This window comes from Lissotriton helveticus, chromosome 7, assembly GCF_964261635.1.
Source record: "Lissotriton helveticus chromosome 7, aLisHel1.1, whole genome shotgun sequence".
NCBI lineage: Eukaryota > Metazoa > Chordata > Amphibia > Caudata > Salamandridae > Lissotriton > Lissotriton helveticus.
Genome location: NC_136068.1, coordinates 21,007,202 through 21,030,387, shown reverse-complemented (window position 1 = coordinate 21,030,387; position 23,186 = coordinate 21,007,202). Strand labels below are relative to the sequence as shown.

Below are 23,186 nucleotides of genomic sequence, written 5' to 3'. Positions count from 1 at the left end.
CCCGGGAGCCAGGATACCTACACCAGGAAAGCTGTGTGCAACGGTGCGAAGTCGCATTGGAAATTCCTGTAGACCATAATGGAGTGGAGGACTTCAGTGAAGCTGCTGCTGGTGAAGAAGGTGAAAGAGTCCGGTGGAACCCAAAGGTGGATTCAAGATGAGAGGTACCTGCAAGCAGAGGGGACAGAGTCTATGCCCCTCAGAAGTGACCAGCAGGCACAGAAGACGAATGCTCACCGATGTTGCAAGATGCAGGAGGGTAGACAGTGACCTTGGCGCTGCAGCTGTGCAGACCAGGCAATGCTTTGGAATACCAGGAGCCATTCATGATCTATCCCACGTCGGACATCAAGAGCCAAGGGGTCAATGTCCAGCAGGGGCACCAATAATCCTTGGCAACGGCAACAAACGTAGTAGATGAAAAAGGTGCAATGTCGGGACCAGCAAAGGTCCAAGTGGCTCAACACAAGTAGGTAAGTCAGGGCAGGCCCCGAGCAAGAAAGGGAGCCCACTGGAGCCAAACAAGACCCTCAAGAGGACCCATGGGAAGAAGGCACAGACATCGCAAAAGACCCTGTTGCGCCGACAGTGAAGTCCTCGGGCGAGTTGCAGAACCACCACAGCTGTAGAAGAGCCATTCAGAGTCTGTAGGAGCTCAGGAACAGCACATCGGTCAGCTTCATTGTGGTGCTTGCAGGTGCAGGGAATTGAATCCTTCACTTCAAGGGAGATTCCTTTGGGTGTCTTGGATGTCCACCGGCCTGTAGAAGAACCTGTATGTAGCACAGGCACAGATGACACAGAAGACTGGCAGGATGACGAGACCAGGTGAAGCGGGAGTCTTCCCAGTTGCAGTCTTGGTTCCCAAAGCGAAGTCCAGTGAAGTCCTAAGAGCCCAGATGGTTGAAGATGAAGTGGTTGCAGATCTGACAAATCTAAGGAACCACCCAAAGGTAAGCCCTTAACCCCTTCGCTGCGGCGGCTATTCCGCCGTAGCGCTAAGGGGGAGGTGGGGCCGCGCGGCGGTCCCGTGCTCGTGACGGAACCGCTCTGTGACGGCCCTAAGGTGAGCTGTGCTTGTGACGGAACGGTTCCGTCACGGATCCACCCGCCCATTAGAACGTCAGCGCAGGCGCGTAATTTGTGCCGCGCAGGCGCGGCGAGCGGGCCGCGACGGAACCGTTCCGTCACCAGCACAGCCCACCCGAGGCTCGTGATGGAACCGTTCCGTCATGAGCATGGGAAGGGTTAAGTACCCTAAGCAAAGGGTTCGGACAATTTAGAGGTCGCTCCCACAGGATGGGCTGGACAGTGGGGAGGATACTCCCATGTCTCCATCATGCCCCAATATACTAAGTCCTATCTGGGTGGTGGTCACACCTCCCCGTGACAGGAAACCTATTGTCCTGCCTTCCCCTGCTTGAGATTGGCTCAGCAGCAAGAGGGCAGAATTGTGTCTCTGGTCGGCAGCAGCCATAGCTTGCTGTCCGGGTCTGGAAGACTGTTACCGGGAGCAGTGCGGGCCTCCCTGAGGAGCTTTGCAGCACATGGAATGTTACCTCCCACACCGTTTATGGTGTAGGGGTATGATTTCAACATGTTTGATACCAAACACAACAGGTTTCGTTAAGCCAGTTTAGAGTTAGACATCATGTAATGGCGCACGGCCACTCTATGTATCGTAATGGCTGCTGCTTTTACAACCCAGGAGAATGGACTCTGTGGTTTGTAGAGGTGTCCTGCTCATGCAGGGGGACACTCCCGCTTATAATAAAGCACCCTACCTTCAGGATTGAAAGGCCTGCCTTAGGGAGGACTTATAGGCTTTAAGTACAGTGACCTCAGATATAAGGAAACATATATCTGTCGAAAGTGGAGCTCGCATCAGCTTACTCAGGCTGCAATGGTGTGCCTGTATTCACAGTCTGAGCGGTCTCTCATGGGTGGCATAATACATGCTGCAGCCCATGGGGGACCTTAGTACCATTTACTAGGGGTAACGCAGTAACACCAGTAGCCAATCTGGGGTGTACCTAAGTACTCACCATGTCCAATTTAGGGGAGAAGCAGGGTCCTGATTAGCAGGATCCCAGTCAGACTAGTCAGTAAAACATAACGATACCAGCAACAAGTGCGGGTGACCTTGAAAGCAGATCCTACTTTCCTACAAGCTCATACTGAAATTATTGTCACAATGTCTAGGACCTGGGCATGAGTTTTGTAAAATATGATAGTAGTGAGTAAACTGTACTTAGTTTGTGCAATGGTGGCAGTAGGCTTCGGAAGTTACAATATTGCTTGGAGTTGAAGTATCGCTTCACATTTTGTGACATTGTTTCATGGATCTTCACCTGAAGTATTGACTTGGAGCCCACCAAGTGAGTTCTTGAACAATCTGTTGTCCAGAATCTCACTGGGGCTTTGCTGTGGAGGGAGGTGCAATTGGCACGTGCTACTTAAAGTGCTTGACTTTCCTGCTGTGTGGGACACGCTGTGTGGGACACACGTGGGACCCTTGGCGGGGGATGCCAGAGTGCAGCCTGGGCAAAGACCGTGCCAAGAGCAGGCTCACATGCTTCTTTAAAGTTAGGAATGAAACCCCTGGAGCAGAAGAGTATAATTTACTGGGTGTAGTGTATAGCGCCGGCCACCCATGGGCAGAGGTTTGAGGGCACATAAAGCTGCAGAAATTACAGAGGTCAGCACATTCTTGTCTTTGCAGAATACTAGCTGTGCCCACATTTCTGTTGCAAAAAGAGCCGGGTCTTTCCTTTCTGGAGGATCTTGTTACAATTCGCCCCCTGGTTTACTGCACTGGGTGTGGACTAGGGAGGAAGCCAAACTCTAGGGGCTGATAACACAGGATTGTCTCACTCTGCACCCGGCACTGCGCACCCCCTGGTTGGGGTACATTCTTTGTATGAAGATGGACAGACCTCATTTCTTCAACGACTCAAAGTTATTAAGTCAGATTAGCAAAGAGGAATTCAAATCTTGTCTCAAAATGTTTGAAGAGGGAAAATACAACAATGCATGTCATAAAATGAGTGCCCTCCCCCCCAACGCCGAAGGCTTACAACCATATTGGGGGCACACTCTACATCTCCAGCATAGGTTTGTGCTAACCAGGTTGAGAAGGAATGTGGTCCACTGGTTAGTGTTCTTCCTAAAGCGACGTGGCTGGTCCAAAAAAGGAGTATGCTTCCCTCCCTGTGACACTACTTGAAAACAATTCACCATGCACTTGATTCACTGTGCACTTGATTCACCGTGCACTTGATTGGTTCACCGTGCACTTGAATCACTGTGAACTTGGTTCACCGTGCACTTGATTCGCCGTGCACTTGATTCACCGTGAACTTGGTTGGTTCACCATGCACTTGAATCACCGTGAACTTAGTTCACAGTGCACTTGATTCACCGTGAACTTGGTTCACCATGCACTTGATTCACAGTGCACTTGATTCACCGTGCACTTGATTCACTGTGCACTTGATTCACCGTGCACTTGGTTGGTTCACCGTGCACTTGAATCACCATGAACTTGGTTCACAGTGCACTTGATTCACCGTGAACTTGGTTCACCATGCACTTGATTCACAGTGCACTTGATTCACCGTGCACTTGATTCACTGTGCACTTGATTCACTGTGCACTTGGTTCACAGTGCACTTGATTCACCATTCAATTGATCCACCATACACTTGATTTACCATACACTTGATTCAGCATGCACTTGATTCACCATTCACTTGATTCACCATGCACTTGATTCACCATGCATTTTATTCACCATGCATTTCATTCACCATGCACTTCATTCACCATGCACTTCATTCACCATGCACTTCATTCACCATGCACTTCATGCAGTCCATTTACCATGCACTTCATGCAGTCCATTTACCATGCACTTTATTTACTATGCACTTGATATGCATTTGATTCACAATGCACTTGATTCACCATGCACTTGATTCACCATGCTCTTGATTCACCATGCACTTAATTCACCATGAACTTGATTCACCATGCATTATATGTTTTTTGCACATTGTTTATGTCCCGAGGTCAAGTTATATTAAACCATGACTGCCTAAACTTCAGGCTCTGTGACTTGCCTAAGTGTACTTGCAACAACAACAGCGGATAGAGGCAGGTTTACCTGTTCAAGTATATATATGACCTACTATTTGCATAATAAGAGAATGGGAGATTGTTCATCACCTTCTAGCATCTTCTATTTTACTATTCATTGGTTGTGGGGCAGGGCTCTTTATGGAAGTCTGCAGCATAGATGTGGCCTCTTTTAGATTTTACTCCTACCGAGACTGTTGTAGAATGTTGTATGTGCACTTTTGATGTACATAGTAATTCTCTGTTTTTATATATTACTGTTAGGGTTCCTCCTGTGTAGATTGAATGAAGGTGATTGCCTGCCTGAGTTCAGGCTCCTGTCATGCTGTGGGGGAGCATCTTTACACATTATGAAGAGCAGTTTGGGATTGTGTAGGGATGAGGCTCTCAGCCCTCCACTGGGCTCCTTTCAACCGTAGCCCCGGTTGACCTGATTTTGGAAGGGGGTGGGATGTAGATCTCTGCTCTTTCATATCCTCTGAGGTTCTTTCACACAATCCCCAGCTACAACCCAAGGTTCATGATACAGGAGATGGTGAAGATGGATGAGGCAATGAGTAGAACTTACCATAGACTCTTAGCTGCCGGGTGACCATTGATGGTAGTCCAACATATGGTATTACGTGCACCGTGTAGTAGCCGCTGTCACTTGTCCGCAGGTCTCTGATCCATAAGGACCCATCATGCCCCACCGACTCGCGTCCTGTGGACCGAGCACCATTGTTCTGTATGGAAGTCGGCACAATGTATGTGACTATCCGCTGAGCATCAGCCACCGCTGTCCCTCGGAACCAGGAAACTACCAGTATATTTGCAGGGACCGGGGCAGTGAGGCCGGCCGTCTGCCCCGCCACAGCATTGACCACCTCTGCCCTGGACCCCAGCCCCGCCGTCACCAGGATCCAGACACTCAGCCAGGCTAGAAGGGATAGAGACCAAGGAGAAATGTAAATACAAAACGTTCCAAAACCACCAACCAGAAAGAGAGGGAGGGAGGCGTAGGTGCTGGAAGTAGAGGTGCTGGAAGCAGGGGTGCTGGAAGCAGGGGTGCTGGAAGCAGGGGTGCTGGAAGCAGGGGTACTGGAAGCAGGGGTGCTGGAAGTAGAGGTGCTGGAAGTAGAGGTGCTGGAAGCAGGGGTGCTGGAAGTAGAGGTGCTGGAAGCAGGGGTGCTGGAAGTAGAGGTGCTGGAAGCAGGGGTGCTGGAAGCAGGGGTACTGGAAGCAGGGGTGCTGGAAGCAGGGGTGCTGGAAGTAGAGGTGCTGGAAGCAGGGGTACTGGAAGCAAGGGTGCTGGAAGCAGGGGTGCTGGGGGTGCTAGGGGTGCTAGGTGTGATAGGGGTGTTGCGGGGCTGCATACTGGAGTTCAGAAGGTGAATAAGCAATAAAGTAGAGTGGTGTGGCTCACTGGTTAGAGGCGGCTGACCCGGAAGCAGAGAACGGCCCGGGACCAGGGTTCAATCCCCGACGCGGCAGGGTCGTGGACCAGGGTCAACGGACTCGATAATTCTCACCTCGGTGCCTACTCTAACCAGGGACCACACTCGGCAACTCTGGGCATTAAGCTTGCCTCATCTCCACAACGGCCTCTCACAGACGCCGGGGATGCCTGGTTTCACCTTGGAGATACCCAGAAAGGGACCATCTCACAGGGAAAGCCAGGACGGGTTCCCCAGCGGTATACAGCGCCGGGACGCTTACGGTCAGCAGTGCGCTTTACAAATCCAGCACATTTACATTTACACATTTACATAAAGATGCCTTTAAATGTTACCTTTATCTTGTCACATTTACTGTGCGTTCAGAGACAGAGGTCAGAGGCCAGGCTATGTTTTCTGATAAGTAGCTGTTTATGCATTTTTCACTGAGATTGGTGTTCACTTCCTCTGACTTTCAAAGTGAGAGGAGTTTGTGAAGTCAACTTTGTGACGATCTTGCTGGGTGCGGGGAGCGTGATAGCAAAGGCAGTAAGATGTCAATTGTTTTCAAACATCACAAAATCTAAATACCTGTAAATGGACTACACAAATATTTCCAAATATATCAACAGTTACAAAAGCACAGTTGAAGCACAATTAAAGCACCGTTTTTGAAAATTCTGAAGTGCCCTTTCAATGAAAAATGAGCTCTGTGTACATGACAGAACGCCAGGCTTTAGTAACATATTTGTGAGGGCGTGCTCCAAAATGCACCACCGACTGCGTGCCACGCCCTCACCACTCTCCTGCTGAATGGGCGTGGCTCATTCTTTACACTTCTTAGCGTGGGTTTTTCACAATCCCTCTGACTTCAGTGATGTAACATTGAGGGACGCGCGGGATAGAGAAGTACCACCATGAAATGCAGTGGCCTGACACGGCAAGACTCTGGGCTCAGTTCACATAGAGTCTCCGCACTCATGGCAGAGGCCCCGCAGTAGTGGAGGGAGTCTCTGCATCTGTGGTGACGTCCCTGCAGGCATAGAGGAGTATCCACACTCATTGTGGAGGCCCTGCAGTCGTGGTGTAATCGCTGCACTCAAGGCAGAGACCCCGCAGTGGCGGGGGAGTCTCCACACTCACGGCGGAAGGAGTCTCTGAACTTGTGGTGGAAGCCTTGCAGTCATGGAGTCGATGCACTCATGGCGGAGGCCCGCAGTTGTCGGTGAGCCTCCGCACTCATGGCAGAGGTCTTTCAGTCATGGGGGAGTCACCGCACTCATGACGGAGACCCTGCAGTCATGGTGACTTGGCACTCGTGGTGGAGGCCCCGCAGTCATGGGGTAGTCACTGCACTCATGGCGGATTCTCCAAACTTGTGGGGAGTCTCCAAACTTGTAGGGAGTCTCCAAACTTGTGACAGAGGTCAAGCAGTCGTAGGGGAGTCTCTGCACTCATGGCAGAGACCCCACAGTCATGGGGGCTTCTCTGCAATCGTGGCAGAGGCCTCGCAGTCATAGGGGAGTCTCTGCACTCATGGCAGAGGCCCTGCAGTTGTGGGGGAGTCACCGCACTCATGGCAGAGACCCCACAGTCATGGGGGCTTCTCTGCAATCGTGGCAGAGGCCAAGCAGTCATAGGGTAGTCTCTGCACTCATGGCAGAAGCCCTGCAGTTGTGGGGGGCTCTCCACAGTTGTGTTGGAGGCCCCGCAGGTGTGGGGGAGTCTGTGCACTCATGGCAGAGGCTCCACAGTCATGGGGGAGTCTGTGCCGTTGTGGTGGAGGCCCCACAGTTGTGGGGGAGTCTACGCATTGTGGTGGAGGCCCTGAAGTAGTGGGGGGAGTCTGTGAACTCATGGTGGAGGTCCCGCAGTCATGGAGTAGTCGCCGTATTTGTGGCAGAGGGCCCACAGTTGTGGGGGAGTCTCAGCAGTTGTGTTGAAGGCCCAGCAGTAGTGGAGGGAGTCTCTGCATCTGTGGCGAAGGCTCTGCAGTCATAGAGGAGTCTCCAAACTCGTTGTGGAGACCCTGCAGTCGTGGGGTAATCGCTGCACTCAAGGCAGGGACCCCGCAGTTGTGGGGGAGTCTCTGCACTTACAGCAGAGACGCCACAGTCGTGGGGGAGTCTTTGCAGTTGTGGTGGAGGCCCTGCACTTGTGGGGGAGTCTATGCACGCACGGCAGAGACCCCGTAGTAGTAGGGGGAGTCTCTGAACTCGTTTCAGATGCCTTCAGCTGTGGGTGAGTCCCCTCAGTTTGTTGGAGGCCCCACAGTTGTGGGGAAGTCTCCGCACTTGTGGCAGAGGCCCTGCAGTAGTGGGGGGAGTCTCTGCACCAGTGACAGAGGCCCTGCAGTCATAGAGTAGACTCTGCACTTCTGGCAGGGGCTTCTCAGCCGTGAGGGAGTCCCTACCCTCAAAGCGGAAGCCCCACATTTGTAGTGGGACCTCTGTACTTCAGTTACCGATTGCAGAGATCGCACCATGACTGCGGGGCTCTGCCACGAGGGCGGCGGTCCTTTGTGAATCGGCTACTAAGTTTCAATGAGTCATTCTACCTAGTCCCTCTGGTGGTTGTGCCATGAATACCAGCCCTACGAGTTTTACCATTTCAGGCTAGAGAACACAGCAATCCACTGAAATGTATTGTTGCACATTTAGAGTACCTCTCCTCGCCTCAGGTAGAGCACAAGGCGATAACTTGTTGTTTTGGTGATGTGGTGCTGGCTGAGGTCGGGGGATGGTCTCAGGCTACTGGAAGTCTTAAAACACATCGGACTGCTCTCTCCTTGGTGCAAATGGAGAGCCTGGGCATTGCCCCATGGCTGCCTGAAACACTCCGGGGGTCCCTTGGTGGGACTTTCCTTCCTTCACTTGCACATTCTGCTCTCTGGCAGAAAGAGACGTCAATTAAACAGTTCTTATAAAGCACAAAAAATCACCTGAGAGAGTATGGAGATGCTGAGAACCTTGTTGCTTAGGGATTGTTTGGTTGAAACAGCCGGGTCTTGAGTCCTTTCCTGAATTCCAGCAGAGATGAAGAGGTCCAGAGGTGAAGAGGGTGGTTAACAAAGGACTTTGCAGCAAGCGTCCTCCATTGTTACTTCGGCGGATGCAAGGGTGTGACTGAGAGAGAGGATGGTGGGGTGCAGGTGTCTGGAGGGCTGGTGGAAGTTCAGGCAGTGTTTGATGTGTCCTGGTCCATGGTTGTGTAGGGCTTTGTAGGTGAGGATCAGCATTTTGAAATGACATCTCCACTCAACAGGGAGCCAGTGGAGTTTCTTGAGGTGATGAGTCATCTGCGTCCATTTGGGGATGTTGAGTATAAGTCTTGCTGCTGAGTTCTGAATAGTCTACAGTCTCTTAATGAGGTGCCAGGTGATTCCTACGTAAAGTGCATTGCTGTACTCCAGCTGGCTGGTGACTAGGGCTTGAGTGATGGTATGTCTAGTGTTGACATGGAGACATTTCAAGAGTTTGCAAAGCGTGAGGAAGCCGGCAGTGGTGACTGCTTTGATCTGGATTTTCATGGTAAGCCTACTATCCAAAATGATGCCAAGGTTGTGGGCATGGTCTGTTGGAGTGGATGAGGGTCCAAGATTGAAAGGCCACTATGCTTTGTTTCAGGAGGAGGTGTTGTTCCAGAAGATCGGCACTTCCGTTTTGTCTGTGTTGAGTTTTAGGCAGCTGCCTTTCATCTAGTCAGCGACACTCATCATTCTCCTGTTGAAGTTTGCCATCGTAGTGGAGGAGTCTTCTGATAGCAAAAGGATGGGCTGGGTGGTGTAAATTATGATGTTTAGTGCATGGGTTCTGATGATATTGGCTAAGGGGGTCATGTGGGTATTGAACAGTATAGGTTTGAGGGACGAGCCATTAGGGATGGAGCAGATTATGTTGTTGGGTTACGGGGTGAAACGTTGTAGGAGGATACTCTGGCTTTTTCCAGTGAGGGCGTCTCCTTGGATTCTAATGTGATGGAGCCTCTTTATAGGGGTGTGGTGGGATATGGAGTCAAACGCTGCCGAGAGATTGAGGAAGATCAGGGGCAATACTTCTCCTCAGTCGAGGATGCTGATGTTGTCGGTGGCCACGATCAGGGTGGTTTCGGTGATACGGTTGTTTCAGAGTCCGGATGGGGAAGGGTCCAGAAGATTGTTTCTCTCCAGGTGGTCGTGAGTTGGCACTTGATGGCCTTCTCGATGACTTTGGCAGGAAAGCAGAGCAGAGTTGGGACAGTAGTTCTTGAGTTTGCTGGTGTTGGTAGATAGTTTCTTGAGAAGAGGTTTGTCCTGAGTGTGTTTCCATTCTTCAGGGAAGGTGGCTGTGGTGATGGAAATACTAAAAATGGTGGTAAACTCATTGCTGAATATTTTGCTACTTTTGGTCTTTTCCAGGAGTCGGTAGTATTGGTTGAAGGAAGTCTTGATGGTGGCTTGGTCTGTGGGCTCCTTGCTGGTGCACCATTTCCTCATCTACTTGCTTGCAGTTGCGTTTTGTTGCCTTTTCCAGTTTTTTTGCAGGGGAGAGGAAGGACCCTGCTCGCTTTCTGTTGTTTCTTCTGGTGCAAGTCTCTGAGGATGAGAGAATCAGGGGGACTTTGTGGCTGTTGGTGCTGCTGAGTGCAGCAGCTGGAGATGATGCCAGAGCAGTGGCACCTGTAGTATCCTGAGGACAAGTCACAGTGCAGTTCCCTCCCAGAGGGCTGTCTCCTATGCTTACCCGTGCAGTACAAACATCACTAGAAGGGGCAAAACTAAACCTTATTGGGTCCCATGCAAGATATCTTGAGGGTGCCCTCACACAATAATACTACGCACCGTTGTGTGGCAGCACCTTAACACTGCTGCAGACCCTACAAAATCATGGTTCAGGTAAAGTACAGGTATAATATATACATACAGTTAGCACCCCAGGAAAATCAGATACGACTTCTACATAAACATGTTCTGCATTCAGAGAGACAGCGTGGCACCGTGAAAAAAAAACAAGGCAGCCCCTATGAAAGTCAACTTTAGAGGACACTCCTGATCTTTAACCAACCCATTGGCAGCTTATAATGGTTATACCTGTAAGAGTAGGGAGACTTGTTGAGAGCTGCTAGATGGACACACAGACAGTAATGGACCACCGCAGAACACACTGGTGTGTTGCTAACTGCCACCCTGGAACCTGGCGGCCTCTGTATACCCTTAACACTTCTCATCTGGGATCACCTACCAACTTCCAGGTAGGGTTGACCGTGGAACTCTCTCCTCACTTGTACACTCCCTTCACTCCGAGAGCGCACCACAACATTACATTCCTACTCAACCCCTTAAACTTCCAACATAACCAAAGCAAAATGTTCCTTGACCACTAGCAATCTAGGCCCTTGCAAGTCACACCATGAAGGGTTAGTGGCGCATAGAGGGTGCAGGATTCTGTCTCAACAGGATAGGGTGCCCTGAGAAGCACTTGGGGTGGAGTTGCAACTGGATGTATGACGTTACAACGCACACTTTTACAACGCATACCTTTACAACACATTTTTTACACCGCAACATCCATTACAACGCACACCATTACAACGCATACCATTACAACGAATTCTTAAAAAATACCTTTAAAACGCATTCCACTACAACGCATACTACATTTACAACGCATACCATTACAACGCATTACATTACATTGCATATAAGGTAAGTGTTGGATAGTATAGGGGTTAAAATTACTATTCTAACTCCAGGGGGTGCAACAGTAGGGAAAGTTTTGGATAGTGTAGGGGTTAAAATTACTATTCTAACTCCAGGGGGTGCAACAGTAGGGTAAGTGTTGGATGGAAAGTTTTTCGTTGTAATGGTATGCGTTGTAATGACTGCGTTGTAATGGTATGCGTTGTAGTGGTGTGCATTGTAATGTCATGCGTTGTAATGACTGCGTTGTAAATGTATGCGTTGTAATGGATGTTGCGTTGTAAAAGTTTCGTTGTAATGGTAGTGCGTTGTAAAAGTTGCGTTGTAAACGTTGTATACCGTTGCAACTACCTTGGACAGTCTGAGCTTCAGGGGTGGTACCAGAATGTCTTTCTGAGTGCTTCACACCTTCCTAAGACAACCACCCTTGTAGGCGATCTCTGGCATTGGCTGTCCATTTCCACGTCAATTTTGCCGCCACCTTACTATCCTCAGTCTGAATTTGCCGCACCGGAGTGACACTGTGATGTTTTTTAAGAAAGACCTACTCCTCGTTACTTCTTCGCTACCATAGTACCATGGAGCGCCTTATTTGCCATTGTGGTACTGGCTCGAATGGCATCCGTTACTTAATTTGCTCCATCACATGTCGGGTGCACCCCTCAGTATCCTGTGCGTGCTACAAATGGTGTAGATGTATAGGTGAAAGTGTCGTCACCCCTGTAAATGGCAATCGCTTCTCACCTAGTCGGTGAGTAGTGCTTGTTGGTGAGGGTATGCACCCAACTAGCATACACTACAGGTGCCCACTCACCACACTCTTGTCTCTGAGACAGTATGGACCCTGTTCAAGTGGGGTAGGCATATACCAACAGTTCAGTTGCCTTCGGTTGAAAGAGGTACACCAGAGTGGTGTTGGCTGACAGCGCCTCTGTAGTCCACTGGAATGCATCCTACTGGGGAGTATCCCACGTCCAAGGCATGGAGGTCTTGGCAAGCTGGGGGTGGTGTGAGGGTGCTAAGAATTTAAATAAATCTCCTGCAATAGTTTACCATCCCTAGGAAGCTGCAGCCTTTGGAGACACATAACGAGGTTGGAGCTATTTTGAGATTTCACAATTTGGCAGAGTCAGGAGCAACACCTTTGGCAGAGAATCAATAGCAGAAGTGGATTTGATTCGCCAAGAATTCACACTTTTGCCTTTGAAATGTTAGGGTGCTCGCTCTGAGTCTCTACAGTACCTTCCTCAGCCTGGCGATGTGTTCTTCTGCCAACAAAGCATTGACCAGAACACTTTGGTTGCCCTGGAGATATCGAAGTTTAGCCGCTTGTACCTGCGGGGCCAGAACGAAGGTCTATTTTCACGAAACATCCGCCTCACTCAGCTCACTGACAATATCGTCCACAGTTGGGATAACATGTCTCTCTTTCTTTATGGCTACATTATTATTATTATTATTATTATTATTTTAATTTATAGAGCGCGTAGTCACCCATGAGTATCCCAGCGCTAAGATCAATACACCTGAGGTTCAGCAAAGGAGGGGGCCTGAGACGGGATTAGGGGAAGAGGTGTGTTTTTAATCGCTTCCTGAACCGTAAGTAGTTGGGTTCAGATCTTAAGTCAAGAGGAAGGGTGTTCCAAAGGCGTGCGGTGTGAACCGAGAAGCGCCTACCGCCCGTTCGGGCTTTCTTGACTCTGGGGATGACGATGAAATTTTCCTGGTCGGATCGGAGGGATCTGGGGGCTTTGTAAGGCTTAATGAATTTTTGTAGGCTTGGGGGGCCTTTGTTTTGGAGCAATCTGTGCGCCAGGCTGAGGGCCTTAAATTTCACACGCTCTCTTACCGGGAGCCAATGGAGGTGCTTTAGCGCTGGTTTGGCTGAAGCTCTGACAGATGTGTTAGTAAGGATCCGGGCGGCTGCATTTTGGACCCTTTGTAATTTATTCAGGGTAGCCTCCGGTGCTCCTAGATAGATGGCGTTACTGAAGTCGAGCCTAGAAAGTATCAGGCCTTGAATCAGCAGTTTTTTAGATTTGGGGGGGAGTAGGGGTAGAATCTTTCGCATTGACCTGAGGAGCCCAAAGCAGGTACCGGCTACCTTTTTTGCTTGTGTTGCAAATAAAAGGTCTTTATCAAGCCAGATACCCAAGCTTTTTACCTCTGGTTTAGGGTCTGGGGGAGGACCTAGAGAGGGTGGCCAGATGTTCGGTAGCAAGGAGGGCCCCTTTTGGCCGAGGAGGAGAATATCAGTCTTTGAACCGTTAAGTTTCAAAGATGATTTATTCATCCATCCTTGTATCTGCGAGAGACAGTTGTAGAGATCCGCAGGTTGTTGCCTGGGATGAGAGAGGGACACCACTAGTTGTGTGTCGTCGGCGTAGCTGACAATGCTCACTCCGAACGGGATAACAACCTCCTCCAATGGGGACATGTAGATATTAAATAAAGTGGGGCTCAGAGAGGAGCCCTGGGGCATGCCACATTGGAGGGGGGTGTCGGAGGAGCGGGTGTTATTCTCCCAAATTTGAAAAGAGCGGTGACTCAGAAAGGACGAAAGCCAGGAAAGCGCGGTCCCTTCAACACCTACACTCCTGAGTCGGTGAATTAGGAGCTGGTGATTGACGGTGTCGAAGGCCGCACTAAGGTCGAGGAGGATCACTGCCACTGATCCTCCTTCGTCCAAAAGTGCTCTGGCCTCCTCCACTGCCATAAGGAGGGCGATGTCAGTGCCCTGTCCAGGGCGGAATCCCGTCTGCGAGTTTTTAAGCCGGTTATTGCTCTCCAAAAATTGTGAAAGTTTCCTATTCACAAGTTTTTCCGCGATCTTACTCGTTCCCGGGAGGAGGGAGATTGGTCTGTAATTTGCCAGGTCGACAGGGTCAAGGGATGGTTTTTTTAATAATGCTTTGACCACTGCCGCCTTCCAGCTGGGTGGGACAACTCCCTGTTGAAACGAGGCGTTGATAAGGTGGGTGAGAGGGAGCACAATCGAGGGTGCGACTGTTTTTAGAATCCGTAAGGGAGCAGGGTCCCTAGGTGATCCGCTTTTAATTATATTCAGCGTATTTTCGACCTCTTCTGTTGACACTTGTCCCCAAGAGGTGAGACAAGGGGGGGTCGGCAGATTATTGGATTCTTTTTCCTCGTTTAAATTTGTAGCAGGGATGGAGTTGAGGATATTTTGAATTTTTTCCTGGAAGAAGTCTGCTAGTTTGTGGCATTTTTCCTTGTCTGCCTTGGGATCTGGTGGGTCTATCGGTCCGGGGACGGGGACTTTAAGGAGTTCTTTTAAGATGGTGAATGATTCCTTGCTGGAGCTAGCAGAGTGTTCTATTCTTTCTTGAAAGAACAGACTTTTGGTGTTACGAAGGGCGGTTTTATAATTTTGTAGTGCAGTATGATAGACATCCTTTTTTTTATTGGTTTTATCCTTTCTCCAGGAGCGCTCCGTTCTCTTACATTCGTGTCGTAGAGATTTGAGCGCTGGGGTGTACCAGGGAGCAGGGGTCACTCTTTTCGTTTGTTTAAGAGTGGTGGTATAGGGAAGGAGTTTATCCAATGAGGATATGATCCAGGAATTAAATTCATTCAACAGTCGCATGTCCACACACACCCTCATTTCACCAGGTTGTTTGGGTTTTAGAAGAGGGCAAGCTAATGGACTGAGCAACTGCCCAACGTGGAGGGCAAGCTACTGAACTGAGCGACTGCTCAATGTGGAGAGCAAGCTACTGGACTGAGTGACTGCTCAATGTGGATGGCAAACTAGTGGACTGAGTGACTGCTCAATGTGGAGGGCAAGCCATTGGACCCAGCGAGTGGTCAATGGGGAGGGCAAGCTTTTGGACTGAGCGACTGAAAAATGTGGGGAGCAAGCTATTGGATCGAGCGACTGCTCAATATGGAGGGCAAGCCATTGGACCCAGTGAGTGGTCAATGTGGAGGGCAAGCTAGTGGACTGAGAACCTGGTCAATGCGAATTACAAGCTTGTGGACTGAGCGACTGGTCAATGTGGAGGGCAAGCCATTGGACCGAGCGACTGCTCAATTTTGAGGGCAAGCTATTGGACTGAGCGAGTGCTCAATGTGGAGGGCAAGCTAGTGGACTGAGCACCTGGTCAATGTGGATGACAAGTTAGTGGACTGAGCGACTGCTCAATGTGGAGGGCAAGCTAGTGGACTGAGCGACTGATCAATGTGGAGGGCAAGCTAGTGGACTGAGCGACTGGTCAATGTGGAGGGCAAGCTATTGGATCGAGCGACTGGTCAATGTGGAGGGCAAGCTAGTGGACTGAATGACTGCTCAATGTGGAGCGCAAGCTAGTAGACTGAGCACCTGGTCAATGTGTATGGCAAGCTTGTGGACTGAGCTACTGGTGAATGTGGAAGGGCAAGCCATTGGACCGAGCGACTGCTCAATGTTGAGGGCAAGCTATTAGATAGAGCGACTGGTCAATGCGGAGGGCAAGCTAGTGGACTGAGCGACTGGTCAATGTGAAGGGAAAGCCATTGGACTGAGTGACTGGTCAATGAGGAGGGTAAGCTAGTGGACTGAGCACCTGGTCGATGTGGATGACAAGCTCGTCGACTGAGCGATTGCTCAATGTTGAGGGCAAGCTATTGGACTGAGCGACTGGTCAATGTGGAGGGCAAGCTAGTGGTCTGACCGACTGGTCAATGTGAAGGGCAAGCCATTGGACTGAGTGACTGGTCAATGAGGAGGGTAAGCTAGTGGACTGAGCACCTGATCAATGTGGATGACAAGCTCGTGGACTGAGCGAATGGTCAATGTAGAGGGAAAGCTATTGGACTGAGCGACTGGTCAATGTGGAGGGCAAGCTAGTGGACTGAGCAACTGGTCAACATAAAGGGCAAGCCATTGGACTGAGCGATTGGTCAATGTAGAGGGAAAACTATTGGACTGAGTGACTGGTCAATGTGGAGGCAAAGCTAGTGGACTGAGCGACTGCTCAATGTGGAGGGAACAATCCTGCCCTTCAGGCACCTAACACCTGAATACGTTGTGGAACTTCGTTAAATGAGTGTCTTGAGCACCAGCCAAATTTCAGTAAATCCAATCAAAACGTAATTTGATGGCAAGGATGACGGATTTATTAACAATAGCATGATTTTAAAACATAGCAAAAGAGGTCTTTATAGCAAACATGTAGTACAAATGTGTCCAATAGGGTAAAGAGATGGATAGGACGTGTGTAGTAATCCAACACACAATGTGAATTGCATCTGTCCCTAATACAGGGTAAGGATATAAGAATGCAATCAGAAACACAGTTGTTCAGATATGTCCAAAGCAGCCGACACTTCCTCATGGTTAACAAATGTGTAACATTAAATTCTATTGGCATATGGTTTGATGGTCCAATAAAATGATGCAAAAGACTTATATAGAGTAAATGAATCTCTAGAATTTCAGTCGAGGAAGATGGAGTCAATCCGCGGTCTGCGTCCATCAATATACACAATGCAACCTGTTGGCAAGCAATGTACAAGAAAGCCCCTCAGGAAGGAGTGGTGTCCCAAAGTCAGGATCCATGTCTGGGGCTGAGCTGCAATTCCAGCAGCACCTCTCTGTAATTGCACAGTGATGGAGGCACCCTCCCCCCCTTCACCGCAGGGCACCGGGCCACTGTCACGCCACTGGTGTGCACTGCATTATAACTTCTCAGTTTCTAGTCCACCGCATCTCCACCTGTCAGCCTTGCAATGCTTGTTATCACTGTCCTCAGAGTAAAGTGCTAAAACGCGTTACTTTATCTTTGGCCAGGGATGGTATCCAAGTCAGGGCCAGCTCCTAGGAGGCCCCTCGGATTGTACACATTTCCCTGACATCCACATGGGCTGAGGTGTGCAGCACCTGCTATCTCACCTGTGAGGGTGAACCATTGGAGGCTGCCATTTCTTCCACATCGCTGATTGGAGAGGAGGGCCCTCATCATCATCTTCTTTCAGTGATGCTCTTATTTCACTGGAGGACAATCTGGAGCAGAACCTGTAGAGATGCAAGGAAGTCAGGTGTTGCTGCATTCTTTCATCTGGTGCAAGAATCTATTCACAAAGGTGAACTGAGGGCAGGAGTCAACACCAGCTTCTAGATAAAGAATGACTGTGCATTGCACTGCTTTGCAGGGAACTTTAACCACATATGCAAGATATGATTACATTAAAAACCAATGTCAAACTAGAGTCTTTAACACATCAGGGTTTAGAGGGGGGCAAGATGGGTAAGAATAAGGGAAGAAACAATGGAGAGAGGGGAGAACACGTTTTGAGGTTATGTAGAACAAGCAGACCATGGTGGGCAGGAGAGGGTAGGAATGAGCAGGGAGAGGTAGAGGGTGAGGAATGAGCAGGGATCAATCAATTAATCAGGGAATTGTGAAGCGCGCTACTCACCTGTGAGGGTCTCAACTCGCTGGGGGTGGGGGGGTGCAGCTCCGGTTCAGTCGTAGAGTCAGGTCTTGAGGCTCTTTGAAGTTGTGCAGAGTGGGGCAGTGTCTGATGTTGATCGGGAGCTCATTCCAGGTCTTTGCTGCGATGTAGGAAAATGCTCTTCCACCCGGTCTGGCTCTGTGGATGGGTGGGGTTTCAGCGAGGGGTGTGGAGCGGAGGTTTTTCTTGGGTACTTGGAAGGAAGTGTTTTTTATTTGACGTATTTGGTCCAATTGTTGTGGAGGGATTTGTAGGTGTGGGAGAGTAGCTTGAAGGTTACTCCCTTCTCTAGGGGGTTGCAGTGGAGGTCTTGCAGGTTTCGGGTGATGTGTTCATGTTGTGGGATGCCGAGGACCATTCTGGCTGCAGTGTTCTGGATGGTCTGGAGTTTGCGTACCAGGGATTTGTTGTTTCCGGCATAAAGGATATTTACATAGTCCAGCCTGCTTGATATAAGTGCATGGCTGACAGTCTTTCTGTATTCAGAGGAGACCCATTTGAAAGTCTTTCGAAGGATGCAGAGGGTATTAAAGTAGGAGGAGGAAACAACGTTGATATGTTGGGTCACGGTGAGGGAGGAGTCGAGTATGATGCCAAGGTTCTGGGTGTGGTCCGTGGGGGTGGGTGGGTTGCTGAGGGCAGTGGGACACCAGGTGTTTTTCCGTGCTGAGGGGGAGGGCCAGGGGACAATGACTTCTGTCCTCTTCGAGTGGAGGCCTCAAACAGCAGATGCTCATCCAGGATGCATCGTCTTTTATGCTTTCATGGAAGCTGAGTACGCTGGTGTCGGGTTCCTTCGTGAGGGAGAGGATGAGCTGGGTGTCATCAGCATAGGATACAATGCTGAGTCCATGCATGCACTGACAGCGATGGCAGTGAGGGGAGCCATATAGATGTTAGAGAGCGTGGGAGTGAGCGATGATCCTTGGAGTACTCCGCAGGGATGGGCAGAGGATGGGGAATGAGCAGGGACAGGTAGAAGAATGAGAAGGGATGGGTAGAAGGTAAGGAACAAGAAGGGATGGGTAGAGAATGAGGAATGAGCAGTGACTGGTGGAGGGTGAGCAATGAGCAGAGACAGATAGAGGGTGAGGAACGAACAGGGGCGGGTAGATGGTGGGGAGTGAGCAGGAATAGGCAGAGGCTGAGGAATGAGAAGAGACGGGTAGAGGTTGAAAAATTAGATGGGATAGGCAGAGGGTGAGGAATGGGAAGGGACAGGTAGAGGGTGAGGAATGAGCAGGGATGGGTAGAGGTTATGGAATTAGCAGTGATGGGTAGACTGTGAGGAATGAGCAGGGATGGGTAGAGGGTCAGGAATGAGAAGAGATGGGTGGAGGGTGAGGAATGAGAAGAGATGGGTAGAGGGTGAGGAATGAGAAGAGATGGGTGGAGGGTGAGGAATGAGAATAGATGGGTGGAGGGTGAGGAATGAGAAGAGATGGGTAGAGGAATGAGAAGGGAAGGGTAGAGGGTGAGGAATAAGAAGAGACGGGTAGAGGCTGAGGAATGAGAAGAGACGTGTAGAGGCTGAAGAATGAACAGTGACGGGTAGAGGTTGAGAAATTAGATGGGATAGGCAGAGGGTGAGGAATGGGAAGGGACAGGTAGAGGGTGAGGAATGAGGAGGGATGGGTAGAGGGTATGGAATTAGCAGGGATGGGTAGACTGTGAGGAATGAGCAGGGATGGGTAGAGGGTATGGAATTAGCAGGGATGGGTAGACTGTGAGGAATGAGCAGGGATGGGTAGAGGGTCAGGAATGAGAAGAGATGGGTAGAGGAATGAGAAGGGAAGGGTAGAGGGTGAGGAATGAGCACCGACAGGCAGAGGGTGAGGAATGAGCAGGGACAGGCAGAGGCTGAGGAATGAGCAGGGACAGGCAGAGGGTGAGGAATGAGCATGGACGAGTAGAGGGTGAGGAATGAGCAGGGACAGGCAGAGGGTGAGGAATGAGCAGGGACAGGCAGAGTGTGAGGAATGAGCAGGGACAGGCAGAGTGTGAGGAATGAGCAGGGACAGGCAGAGGGTGAGGAATGAGTGGGGACTTGGGGCCAGATGTAGGTAAAACTTATTTACCGATTCTTAATTACCGAATTTTACCGATTCGGTAATTAAGAATCGGTAAATAAGAAGTGGGGGTATGTAGGAACATCCAGATGTTCCATTTACCGAATCGTTAAGAATCGGTATTTACCGATTCGGTAAATACCGACCGGTAATGCTCCATTCATTCCTATGGGCTTTGAAGCCCATAGGAATGAATGGGGCATTACTGGTCGGTATTTACCGATCGGTAAATACCGATTTTTGGCAAGGGTGCAGGGGGTGTCACTTTGACACCCTCTAGCACCCCCAAAAAAGGTTCGGGGGCCATATGGCAGGCATACCTGCCCTAAGGGCAGGTCTGCCTGTCATATGGCACAGGTGTGCATGCACACATGTGCATGCACACCTGAATCGGTATTTCACCATCAAATTGAATTTGATGGTAAAATACCGATTTCTTAGGCCTTGTGGGACTCAGAAGAGTCCCACCTACATATCAATTTTACCGATTCTGTAAAAATACCGGTCGGTAAATTTACCGACCGGTATATTTACAGATTCGGTAAAATTACCGATTTGCCCAGTTTACCTGCCCCTACATCTCGGTAGCCAAATACCGGTCGGTAACGGCCGAATTCGGCCGTTACCGACCGGTATTTGGCTACCTACATCTGGCCCTTGGAGTCTGGTGGTACTTTGCTAATGTCAAAGTTGCAAGGTTGTGTGAAGTTTGGACGGGCTGCCATTGCTGATCTGCCCTGGGGAGAGGGAGTTGAAGCTTGGGGAATGCTTTATAATTTTTTTGTTTGTCCCTGCTGCAGACTGGGAGGGTCGCAATGGGCTGCCGGTTCAGGTGCATATGTTAGATGGCCATCATTACCTATACACCAATCATGGCAACAACTGCCCAGGACTTTAAATATCTGACATGGAATGTCTGAGGGATGGGGTCTGCTGACAAATGGCATAATATATACCGTTACCTCAGACATAGAAAAGTGCATATTGCTATGCTCCAAGAAATGCATCTTATGGGTGTGGAAGAACTGCGCCGTAGATGGTGGGGCCAATTGCACGTGTTGTAATCGTCCTTTCCCTCTTTTCTCTTTCCTTTGGTACATCCCTGCCACCCCCACCCTTTTCCCCCTCTTGGACTCTCTCTCCAGAGTGCACCTTAAAATGTTGACAGCGTTCCCCAGTTGAGGAGAGTGGATGGCCAGTAAACTAGTTCTAGAACTTACCTCGGTTTCCTGGTGATTCTGTACTTCCAACACTGGCGACGATCCACTGCGCAGAGGGCAGTTGTGGCCTTTTCCCCTTTAAGTGCTCCCTCCAACCTCTTTGAAAAAACATACATGTAATTATAGGAAGATAGGACTCTTCACCTGCCTGGTTAGGAAGCTTTTCCTCTGGTTGTCACCCTTATCAGCCTTGCGCTAGGGACTGTTTCAAGTGTCCCCCTCATTCATATCTTCATCCACCAGCCATTTGGTGGAGAGTTATGTTTGAGTGCATGGTGTTGGGGACCCCCCTTGTCTGCCAGATCTACCACCGCATTTGCATTTTTGAAAGCCTGCATCTCACTTCAACATCCACTTTCCAAAGACCTTTCCTACACCATTACTTGCTTCATTATGATGGCTGCGGCGAGCATGAGTCAACCCCCATCCTTCCTAAATGAGAATGGAGAACCTGAAATATACTGGAAAGACTGGGCCACATTTTTTGAGTCGTATTTAATCGCCATCAGGGGGGAATAATTCAAAGCATTGCATAAGCAACATATTCTTCTTCATAATTTGGGAGTGTATGGGTGCAAAATCTATGAAACATTGCCTGAACCAGAAATTCAGGGAGAAAGTGAAGTAGAAGAACTAGACATTTTTGCAAATGCTATGCTCAAACTGGAAACACATTTTGGGGACAAAAATAATGTGGTTTTAGAATGTCACAGGTTTTTCTGTGGGGCGCAAGGAAAACAAGAGACAGTAACCAACTACATTGCAGCGCTGAGGCTTCTAAGTCAATTATGTGATTTTGGGAACCTCACAGATTATCTTACAAGAGACCAATAAGTATGTTGCACTAACAATGTGCGTATACAAGAAAAACTACTAGCCAAGTACCCAAGTCTTAGGGAAGCAGTTGCCGTTGCTAAGTCAGTGGAACACACTGCTAAGTGCATTAAAGAAATGAAGTTCCCCGCTGACGAAGTGGCCAGCATTGAGGAAGTTGAGGAGATAAAGTGAAGTTTGTAAAATAAAAGGAAAGGGAAGTTTGCACAACAAAGCTCCCATTAACAAAAGGTACCTCAGATGTTTTAGGTGTGGAAGTAATAATCATTTAGCCAACAATATTCAATGCCCAGACAAAAGTGTCACATGTAAGAAGTGCAATAGAAGGGGGCATTTTGCCAGAATATGCAGAGATGGTGACCCCCACACTGGCAGCATTATGGAAAGAGATCTTGGACAACTGGAAACACCTGGGTACAGACTCAGATACAGAACCAGAAGGCATGGAAAATGTTGAGAGAGGGACCCTGAGAAACATGAAGCAAACAGACAGGAAAAGGTGGATGGCGGAACCAGCATGGTGACACCTGGGAGATGGGCATTGGTCCCCCTGCAATCTTTAAGAGGTTGACTCCACTGATCACACCCATGGCATGAGCTCTGATGAATGAGGCCCACACCTTGGACCTATGCAAGCCGGACAGCATTAACGCAAAACCTGTCGCCTGCCTGACACCTGAACGCACAGACATAATAGAGACACTGCCCCCTCTCCCCGCAGCAGCGTAGTAGCAGACACCCCCTTAGTTTTTTCTATTCTATTTCAGTTTTATGGTTTAGATGATGATTTTCTCCCCGTTCCCCCCCCCCCCCACTAATAGCCTCCATTTGAACACCTTGTAATGTGTTCTACTTGGTGGCGCTGATTGCCTCTTTGAATGACACACCAAAACCCTCTAACCAGAAGACATGGGGTGAACACTCATAGGTTACACTCTATAGAACAACTAAACTGCTAGGAATGATGACTCTTTACCTCACTGATGTAAATATATGTTACTGTTTTCTGCAATGTTCTTCAACCACTGATAATGTACAATAAAGATATGTGGTTAATAGAGCCTGGAATGTTAAAACTATACTGTAGATCAAATGAATATTGCAACTGTACTGTATTAGACAATAACTTTACGTGCCAATAAACATATCTTTTCAAACAATGTGCCTCTCCACTCCTGGTTGACAGCAGCTCCCCCACCTACACATGTCCCTCTCCACTCCTGAATGAGAGCAGCTCTCTCACCTACACATGTCCCTCTCCACTCCTGGCTGAGAGCAGCTCTCTCACCTACACAGCTCCCTCCCAAGTCCTGAATGAGAGCAGCTCTCACCTACACATGTCCCTCTCCACTCCTGGCTGAGAGCAGTTCTCACCTAC

The 23,186-nt window shown here is 49.4% G+C and overlaps 1 protein-coding gene across 1 annotated transcript in view; it reads right to left on the bottom strand.

Moving 5' to 3' along the window:
• LOC144766582 (pregnancy-specific glycoprotein 22-like) overlaps positions 1–23,186 on the bottom strand; it is a 147,946-nt gene that overhangs the window by 104,905 nt on the left and 19,855 nt on the right. Inside the window, exons 2-3 of the mRNA XM_078650378.1 lie at positions 17,123–17,245; positions 4,706–5,056 (exon numbers count right to left, since the gene is read on the bottom strand). Coding sequence (XP_078506504.1) covers positions 4,706–5,056; positions 17,123–17,195 — 424 coding nt within the window. The 5' untranslated portion in view covers positions 17,196–17,245. The remainder of the gene's footprint in view (positions 1–4,705; positions 5,057–17,122; positions 17,246–23,186) is intronic.